Source organism: Gossypium hirsutum, chromosome A07, assembly GCF_007990345.1.
Source record: "Gossypium hirsutum isolate 1008001.06 chromosome A07, Gossypium_hirsutum_v2.1, whole genome shotgun sequence".
NCBI lineage: Eukaryota > Viridiplantae > Streptophyta > Magnoliopsida > Malvales > Malvaceae > Gossypium > Gossypium hirsutum.
Window position 1 is genome coordinate 15,240,671 of NC_053430.1, and position 10,918 is coordinate 15,251,588.

At 30.9% G+C, this 10,918-nt stretch overlaps 1 protein-coding gene and 1 long non-coding RNA gene across 2 annotated transcripts; one reads left to right on the top strand and one right to left on the bottom strand.

Annotated features, from left to right (window-relative positions):
• Window positions 1-3,010: 3,010 nt before the first annotated feature.
• LOC107952674 (glutamate receptor 1.2) lies at window positions 3,011-5,859 on the top strand. The gene is made up of 3 exons (XM_016887853.2): window positions 3,011-3,321; window positions 4,360-4,751; window positions 5,468-5,859. Exons 1-3 carry the CDS (start codon window positions 3,087-3,089, stop codon window positions 5,816-5,818), a joined length of 978 nt encoding a protein of 325 aa, XP_016743342.1. The 5' UTR covers window positions 3,011-3,086; the 3' UTR covers window positions 5,819-5,859.
• Window positions 5,860-7,200: 1,341 nt separating this feature from the next.
• LOC121232149 (uncharacterized) lies at window positions 7,201-10,510 on the bottom strand. The gene is made up of 2 exons (XR_005930368.1): window positions 10,429-10,510; window positions 7,201-7,729 (listed from the first exon to the last, which is right to left on the bottom strand). It is a non-coding gene; the product is annotated as an uncharacterized lncRNA (long non-coding RNA).
• Between the last annotated feature and the right edge of the window lie 408 nt (window positions 10,511-10,918).

Genomic DNA, 10,918 nt, shown 5'->3' on the forward strand with positions numbered 1-10,918 from the left:
ATCCACGTCTTGGTTAGATATACAAATGAGTTATGTATATAAAAAAAATAGTTGATTGAATCCAAAGGTGAAAATAATAAACGAAGCATCGTGGCTCCTTCATGCATGCTTCAATTGGTTAAGGGGGATGACTCCAATGGTAAAAGTTTTCCCCCCTTGAAAAGAAAACTCGAGTGAGACAAAAATTATATTTAGACTTTATGTAATTTATCAAGTCAACCTCTTACTTTTACACCTATGGGTGATACCTGTATAAATATATATTATATATATTCCCATTTAGATTATATATAGGAAATTAATTAAATCAGATAAACGTATCCGGCCAAATGATGAAGAACCAGATGTTGCTGTTTTTTGCTTTCTACTTTAGCCTCTTATGTGAACTAAATGGCCAAGTTGGTGGCCTTAGACCGGCTGTGGGTGGTGGCGAGGTTGGTGTGGGGTTAATCGCTGACATGGGATCAAAGGAGGGGAAGATTATTCAGAGCTGCCTTTCCATGGCGATTTCAGATTTTTATGGGTTACATAGGGACTATCAAATGAGGATAGTTCTTCATACAAGAGACTCCAAAGGGGATCCTTTGCTTGCTTTATCAGCCGGTAATTATAAGCTTTTCTTTTTTCTACTTTTTGAAGTTAAAAGTAACGTTATCATTAGCATGAATTCCTTTTGTTTTTTTTTTCTTTTCAATATTTATGAGTAAAACCAAAGCAATCACAAAATATCGAATAATTACAATTAAATTAAGAATGAGTAATTAAAAAGTATTCAGAAATTCACATATATAATTATACATATTAAATTAAAATTTTAAATATTTAATTAAGTTAGTGTAACACTTCACTCAATGAATACTAACTCAATTGAGTAATGATTAAAGTACAATTATTTTATAAAATAAATCATATTATTTTAAAAAAAATATATGATAAACATTCATAAATACATAGGAATTAATTGAATATATTTTTATATAAAATACGAATTTTGCCGACAAAAATATTTGTCAAACTCTGAAAATTTTGGCAAATTTTAACGAAGTTTGACTAATCAGGGCAGACGAAATTTCATAGAAAATTTATTGACCTATTATTTTAATCTAATGCCTAAGTAGTAGATTGTTACGTAAGTACTCTATAGATATATTAAAAGAAGACTTGTCTTTTCAGAATTTTTTTTATCAAATATGTTTATATCAACATAATATTAAAATTCAATTGGTTTAAACTTGCTCTATCTACCTTAGCTTGTTGAAGTGGTCATGGGCACAGTTAGAGTACATCATGTACCATACATAGAAGTGGAAATCTGTTTATATTATTTATTTAATATTTATTAATTTTATATGATTTTTATTTATTAACTTTTAAAGATGAAAATTTAAATATAAATTATATATTTACTTTCAGATTAAATAAGTTGCATAATGTATAAAAATAAAATTAATATTTTTTTCATGTTTTCTAATGAATATTTGATGCTTGATGATAATGTCATCGCCCTTAAATTATTTCAAAAAATATAAAAAAAATCAAAAATATTTTTAATCGAAATCAAATTCTTTTAAAATTTTTTATAATATTATATAGTAAAATTTTAACTTTTATAAAAATAAACTATAATTTTTCTATAAAAAATAAAATATAGTTACTTACATAAAATAATTTTATAAAAAATTAAAGTTTTTTATATTTGAAATATATTTTTTTAAAATTTTCATATGATAACATCACAATAATGCCATCTATCATTACAAGTTAAATATGCATTGGACTGCATAGAAAAAATCAAAATCGTTTATCTCGGAAACCAACATAAAGAAAACTAAACATATGTACCAAATTGAAAAAAAAAACATCAAAGCAAAATATAAAAATAGACTTACCTTTTTCTTTTCTTTTTTTTCCCAAAAATCCATTTCCTTATTTTTTTATTCAAACTGTATTGGTTGAAGACGGTTGAAAACAGTTGATTCAAAAGTTTTAACCTTGATGTTATACATTCCCTATCCAGCTTTTAAACTCTCAGAAGATAACAAAGTCAAGTTCATCCTCAGTGCACAAAAATCAACGTTGGAAGCAAAGTTTTTGGCTGAATTTGGAGATCACACCAAAATTCCAGTAATCTCAATTCAAGGATTCATTGATTTTATGTCTTCTATTGACAAGCTAGAAATGGTGAACTTCATTACCCAAATGGTGAATGTGATGAATTTTAATAACTTCAAGCTCACCTCAAGCAATTTCGAAATATTAAATGTGGCTGCTCGTGGTAGGCATCTGCTTTCAAGTTCCACCATTGATGAGTCAACTCCCAGAGGTCGAATGATGCAAACAAGCAGTAAAACACTAAGGATTGCTGTTCCAACAACAAATGGGTTCCCACAATTGCTCAAAGTAGACCATAATCCTCACACCAATACCACCATTTTCTCTGGTTTCTGCATAGATGCTTTCAAAATTGCGATGGCGGGTTTGAACTATCAAGTGTTTTATCAGTTTGTCCCTTTCGAATATAATGACCCAAACATTGGTGAGGCTTACGACGATCTTATCTACCAAGTATATCTCCAGGTATGGTTCTTTTATCTGGTTAGTTTATGTTACTTGATTTGTAAAAGTACTATGGAGTTTCATGTATTGAAAGTTGGATTGCATTTACTTTTATCTACTAAAAATATAAGCAAATTACTCATTGCATGTTAGATCAAAGAGCAAATCGACTATTCTATTAAAAAATACATTCATTTCTATTATTAAAAACTGATTTTTATAAGTAAACACAAGCTACACATTTTGTCAACCATGCCAAGTTTTAATAGTATAAATAGATGAAATTTTTAATAGAAATGAATGATTTACTCTTTGATCTAACATATAAAGATTAGTTTATTTATTTTTTGTGTAGAGGATATAAAATGTAATATGATTCCTAGTCCAGGACGTCCATGGTACTTTATCAGACTTGCTTTTACTGATTTGTGTTGGATAAACAAAAACAGAATTACGACGCTGTTGTTGGGGACATAACGATCACAGCAAATAGATCATCGTACGTGGATTTTACTTTGCCGTATACGGGCATGGGGGTCGGGATGGTTACTCGGTTAACTCCAAAGGATAGCCAAAACTTGTGGATTTTCTTGAAACCACTCACACCAGGACTTTGGCTTACAATGGTAGGAGTTTATGTCGTAACAGCTTTGGTTATTTGGCTAATTGAACGCCCTGCATTTGTTGAACAACAAACCCAACAATCAAATGGACGAATTGGAAGGATGTTTGGGTTCTCTTTCTCCATCCTTGTTTTTGCACATTGTAAGCACCCTCCCAAGTCACAATCCATGTTACATTCCCAATTACTTAGATCCAATTATGGCTTTGATCCCTCTGCAATGCTCATGTTTAGGATTTAGTTCTTATTACATTCTAAATTACTTAGATCCAATTATGTCTTTGATCCCTCTGCAATGCTCATATTTAGGATTTAGTTCCTATAATTTGGTATAATTTTATCATTCACTTTCATAATATCATTAGTTAGATCAAATAGTTAATACTATTAATTATTTCAGTTAAAAATGTGATATTTTTCTTAAAAACATCTTATCAAACTCATTCTACTAACATGGGTTTTTATTTGTGTTGGAATATAGTAAAAATACTATAGAGACTTCTGCACACTAGGAGTTAGATTGAGTTTTGTCCTCTTTACCAAAAAAAATATCAAATTAATCTTTGTATATTAGATCAAAAAGTAAATTAGTCATTTCTATTAAAAATTTCATCCATTTTTACTGCTAAAAATTGAAATGGCTGATAGAATAATAAAAAAGTTGCACGTGGCATGCCACGTGCACATTATTCTGATGTACATATATATTAAGGTTAAAACAGTTGATTTATTCTCTGATTTAATGTATATGGATTAATTTATCTATTTTTTTAGTAGAGAAGACAACATAATCTAATTCCTAATACAAGGGCCTTATAATACTTTTATTATTGGAATATGTGTTTTTAAGCGGAAAAAATCACATTCACATTTTAACTGAAATAGTTAACAATAACACCAATGACTAACTAATGATATTATAAAAGTAGATAAAAGAAATTATGTCAGGATCCTAAATATAAATATGGTAGAGAGACCAAAATAAAAAAAATTGCCTGAATCCTTATGTTCGATAGCCCTTTTGATGATGTTGAGTTTGTTAGAGAGAGAAAAAATACCCTGGATGCTTCGAAATTGGCAGCACTTCGAAAATAATATAGATTTGTCAATGGTTTACACTTATTTTATGCAGCTTAATCTATAAAAAGGTTGGTGTTTTCTTTTAAAATGTGAATTTGCAGGGGAGAAATTATCAAGCAATTTATCGAGATCCGTGGTTGTTTTGTGGGTGTTTGTGGTGTTCATATTGGGTTCGAACTACACTGCCACCTTGACATCAATGATGACGGTCCGGCAGATTGGGTACAACTCAAAGATGAGCAACATAGGACATCGATTAGGTCCTGTTACCCAAGAAGTTGTCGGTAATCTAAATTTCGACAATTCTAGTTCAACATCTGTATGGCTTACTTCACCCGAAGAATATGCAAACGCTTTATCGGAAGGTGCCAAAAATGGTGGAGTGTCTGCAATAATTGATGAAATGCCATACATCAGCATCTTCCTAGAAAAATATCCAACACGTTATTCCATGGTCGGCTCCGTCATGCCTACCACCAATGGCTTTGGCTTTGTAAGTTATCAATCTCTTAACTGTTATACATACATGCAATTTTAGGATAAATTTGATTATGAGTTGGACCGGATTAGTTCACAGTTAGTGTTTTTTTTTAATTTAAATACTTTAATTAAACACAAGAATGAAGTCAAGAATTTAGTGTTAGGGTTCAGAATAAAATTATAAATTTTTGGGGCTGCAACTAAAGTTACATTTTTAATTAAGAGGCTAAAAGAATTTGAGTTATTATTTTTAAGAGGGGCTAAAATTGTAACTTTTTCATTTAGCAAGAGGGTCCAAGTCCCTTAGCTTCTCCATCTAAGAGTCTGATTTACTATTCATATATTTAATTTATTATTAAATTTAAATAAAATAATTTTATTATTTAAATTGAATTTGGGACAAATCGAATTGATTTGAAGCATAAATTTCTAGTCGGAGCTCAACTCAAGCTGAATTGACCCTACTGGTTAGGTGACTTGTTCAGCCCATGTACAAATGTAATTTCAACATGTCTCTTAGTAGTTTTATGTTTTGATTTTACATAAAGGTCTTTTTTGAAGTCTCAAGTTAGAATATGAGAAAGGCCAATTTAAGAATACAAGATTTTGAGAGCTCTGTGTATATTCGAAGAATACATACACAAGAATATGTACAAATCTTGGCACATAGGATGACTATTTATATACATGTATATTGGGCCTAAAGTTTTTTTATTTTGAAATCTTTAGGTTTTTCCAAAGGGTTCAGCCCTGGCTAGAGACATATCAAGGGAAATTGCAAAATTAAGAGAAGATGGGAGGCTCCAAGCACTTGAAAATGCATGGTTCAAAACTCCGATCATTGATTTTGATTCAGAGGACACTACAAACAGTGTGAACTCACTTACAGTAGGTGACTTTCGAGGTTTGTTCCTTATTAGCGGAGCCTTTTTAGCTATAGCTTGTATTTTGTTTTTGGCTTCTTTGCTTTACAAAAACTTTCATGTTATGAAAAAATGGATACTAAAACTATACATTTGTATAAAAATTTTTAAAAACAGAAGAGATGCCAACATAATACACCCAGAATTTGACAATTGATGAAGTTCACCAAGTAATATCATTAGCCTAAATTCCCAATAGGTCATACATCTTTTATAGAATATTTTCACTACTCCTTGAGCCCTTTGTTTTCCATTGTATATATTATTTTTGATAGTAATAAATTTGTCTTATAGAAAATTATTACTACTCATTGACCTTGTTTCACCATTGTCTAAAGGAATATTATTTGCTCTATTAAATCCACTTGTAAATTACTTAAGGGCATTGGGTGTTAAAAAGATTGAAAATAAGTATATTAATTATGTTTGATAAATAAAGAAACGAGTTACAAATACTTAAAGTTCAAATCCAAATCTTAATTTAAAAATAATAACATCTCATATATTAATTAATGGGATAAATTTATGGTTTAAGAGTAAAATGATAATAATTGAAGGGTAAATTTGGTAGAAACATAACATCCCCCCAAGAATCTTACACAAAATGAATTGCATTAAGATTACTAGAATGCATGATTACTGAAATCCAAATAAGGGACTGTGATTTTAGAGTCATACATTACCAGTGAGAATGTGAAATTCCTTGAACCAATGCCCCCTAACTCCAATCAATCTAATGTTAAGAGCTATTCATGCGACTTCAGATTGCAGTTCCCCCAACAGTTTTCATGGGTGTACCATTTAGTCACTCTTATATCATACCTACTATTGATTTTAATTTCAAATTCTTTTTTTTTTTGGCTTTATGTTTTAGCATTTCAAGCTTAGTACTTGATTTAACTTCTTGTACGATCGATTTTATGAATTTTTATTCATTTCGTTACCCTTGTCCGTTTTATGGTCTAAGCATAGTTCTGTTCGGGCCGAGGATGATATTTAAGTAAAGTCTCCCTAACAATATTGTCAACTCCAAGATCCAAACTTGATCCAAATATTTGAATAAAAAATTTACTTCTACTTCTTCCAACTACTTGTTGGTACAGCTGGTGGCTTTTAATATTATTTTTTTCTAACTTTTAATATGGAATATAAAAAGTCACAAAAGCAATATTTTTTTGACATTTTTTTATTCTTTTTGTTTTCTTTTATTCAAAATAAAAGTGTCATGTAAAATAATATTTTTTATGACCATTTTATAGTTATATTGTTACTTTAGATCCAAAAAATAAAATTAACTGTAAAATACCCCTTTCGTGATGTTTTTTGTTATGTTTTTTTTCGACTTTTTTTCACTTTCCATAACATTTAAAATTGTCATCCATAACATTTCAAAGCGTCACAAAAACCTTTAATACGTGTGACACTTTTTTATATTTTCTCAACAACGTCATGAAAAACTCAAAAGTTGCATTTCAGTGACATTATTAATTTGGTTGTTTTGTGACATTCTGAAAATGTCACAAAAAATTGTTTGTGGTGTCATCGAAGTAACTTTTGATAATAATACGAAGGAATCAACATTTCCTTATTCCATCTCATGTACCAATTGAACATTTCCTTATTCCATCTCATGCTTAACAATAATTGATCCTAATAGATTAGTGCATTATCGTACCCCTTTTCTTCTGTGAGTGGTGGTGACAATTAAAGATGATCTCCACATTTCTCTCCCATTCAAGGTATGCCTTTGGATAATTAATTCTATCCGTAGAAGGAAGGGATGTTCATTTTCATGAAGTTGATGTTATTGTACTTTTCTTGTTGTGAAGAACCATCACTCTTTCATTAAGGGTGGCCTGACTAGCCATCTGCTTGGCGACCATCTTTTCCATTCCGTCTTCAAACTCCATTGTTTGATTTTCAATCAGTTCATTTTATCGTCGCTTATCTTTTCAATTCGAGTCTCAAACTATGTTTCTTTGACTTCCAATCGACCAATGCTTCAAGGGCTAACGAATTGGTTTTCTAGCCAGATGTAGTACTATTCTTTGAGGACATTTTTTAGTTTCTGCAAGGTTGAACAAGAATAAAATAAGAAAAAATTTCTTCACTGTTATTCACTCATGTTTGCACTCAATTGGCTTTTACCCTCCATTAAACTCACCACGCTTAGTTAAATAAAGAAATAAATCCAAAGAGGATGAAGGTTGGTAAAGTAAATCAATTCCTTATCCCATGGCCGGCTATGGCTAACAAAGAACCATAGGATAACTCAAATTTTACCCTTTAAATATTTAACCGGCCATCATAAAAAGAAAAACTTTAATTATTACGAAGACTCTATTTCCGGTTAATTTCATCTGAATTTACATTGAACGGAGCAGTTGGGAATTTACAAAATTGCATTGTAGCTTCCTCAATTAATGTCGAAACTATTTTTTTTTAAAAACGGGAATCGACTTTGTTTGAAAGCTAAGATTAAAACGGGAGTCGCCACCGATCTTTATTAGGTGTGATCGGATCACCCTTGTTTTAATAAAATATTTTAATTTACTAAAACGATGTTTTTGGTCTACGAAACTCGAGAGAACGGGTTCGAGAGTCGGTTACGTGTGAGGAAGGATTAGCACCCTCGACACGCCCAAAATTAGTACCGAATTGATTAGTTAGTGTCTTAATGTCGAAAGTTAAAAATTGGGAATAGATTTAAAATACGATCCCTTTTTTATTAACGTCGATTTAAAAAAAAACTTGAATTAGATCAAAACGATTGCTAAAGATTTCCTCGTCTCGAGATATCGGAGTATCACATCCCGTAAGTTAGGACACGATACCATGAACTCCCGAGCGCAAGTTTGTCTTTAATTTCAATTGGAATTCCGTTTATTTTAAAACTCAAAAGGATATTTGGCTATTTAGAATCAACGAGAAAATCGAAACTCCGTAAGTTAGGGCACAATTTCTCGATGTTCCAAAACGCAAAACATTGCCTTATTTAGAAAATTTTCTTTTTGAAATATAGCGAGTATAATGTTTAATAAAGTACGTTATTCGTTTGGATTAAAAATAAAACAATTTATTGGATGAATGTAACGAGGCTTGATTCATGGGGCGATGATATGAAATAAAAGTATAGTGCGACATGAAACGATGATACATGAATAAAAAAATTACACAAGTGAATGACAATAATATGAAAATACAAATAAACGAATCATAGTACATGCAATGGCAATAATCTCACAACATGCATCATTTAAATACTAACATTAATAATTAAAGACCAATGAATTAAATAATATATATAACAATTTAAAAAAAAATTATAAAGCAAATTAAAATAAATAAAATGTAAAATAAATTTTAAAACGATAATAAATAAATTTAAAATAAATAATGTGAAAAAGAAATTTAATATCAACAATGTACAAAACAATTTAAAAATAGAGTATATGTAAAAGAAATTTTAAAATAAGTAATATACAAGATATCAAAGAAATAACTAGTATATATATATATAAAATAGATATAACAATTTGAAATTGATAATATATATAAAATTTTAAAGTAAATAATAAAACAATTTAAAATGAATAATACATAAAGCGAGTTTAAAATAAATAATGTAAAAGAATTTTAAAATCTATATTACACAAAGCAAATTAAAAAAGGATTCATATGAGTAATTTTAAGATAGATAATATATATATACATACACAAAAGTGTATGTCGAAACCATCTTTCAAATTTAAGGAAAAACGGGGAATCGACTTTTAAAACCAAATATGGAGTCACCACAAATCTTTTTAGTTTTAGGTGTGATCGGATCACCTAAAAATTTGGTTATTTTAATAAAATATTTCTTTTTACTTAAACAACGATTTTGGTCTTACGAAAATATGAGAAAACGGGTTCGGGAGTCAGTTACGCATGAGGAAGGATTAGCACCCTCACTACACCCAAAATTGGTACCAAATCGATTAGGTACTGCCCTTATGTCTAAGATTTGAAAATGTTTCTTTGAAATATGGTTCCTTTTATAAACATTTGAATAGCCCAAGTTGGTCGCCAAAATTCTCTTGTTTCAAAGGAATACATTATCACTCCAGCACGATAGGACACGATCCTTTATACCCTCGAAAACACGATAAATTTCGACTTCCAAAAATTTATATGTTGAAAACTGCAAAAGGATGCCCAATTATTTAGTCCAACGAAAAAATCAATGTAGCACCCCAAACCCGGCCCAGAAGTTATGGCCGGATCTGGCATGCCACATCAAAAACGTAAAAAAAATTTCTATTCTAAGTCCAGAAAATCGTACTTGATGTTTAAAATATTAATTCATTAAGGGTTAAAGTGAATGGAAGCTGTGCACCAGGTAGGAAACCGGAAAAGAGGTGGTGAGTCTATCGGACTGCTTAAGTACCAAGCTCCCTTCGGATCCAATCCTAGACATGCATACCGCCATTGCCACACCTTAACGTCATGGATATTTCTAGGAAACCGATTCGATTAAGTCATTTTTAGGAAAAGTGATTAATTTTGGAAAATACTTTCATTACGGAAGCTTTGCTTGTTGTCGTGTTATTTTGAAATCAACTGTTGTTCTTGAAAACGCGCCCTAAAGCTATCCAATTTCAACAGTTAAAATAAGTATTACCTATCTTAGTAATACATATTAAAAACCATCAAAAATAAATAAGCGGCCTTATTACATTTAAAAGCCCAAAACCTCAAACGTAATTAAAAGGATGTCAAGTTCACCAGAAGAAAATCAAACTTTCAGAACGGGTGGCCAGTCCGAATTCCCTCACAGCTCCAAGCCCACTATGGTTGGGGATTTCCTGCGTGGATGAAAATAAAAGGGGTGAGTTTGGGGAAACTCAGTGTGTAAAATAACCCAACCATAGCCTATATCAGCTCAAACCACAGAAATAGAATAAGTTGGCCTTAGCCCAGAACAGAATTCAGAATAAAGCCCATAGGCCCATAACAGAACATAACAGATATTACATGTTTATGTAGAAACCCAACCATATCCAACCGTATACACCCCGTACCAACCTTACACCGTGTGGGGAGACAACTCGACCCACCCAATCGCTACACACCACAGAATTTGCAGCATGGCTGCCAAAACAGATAATGTGACAGAGTCACCAGATACAGATAATCGTGGCAGAGCCACCAGAACAGATATATGTGGCAGAGCCACCAGATCAGATATTTGTGGCAGAGCCACCAGATCAGATAT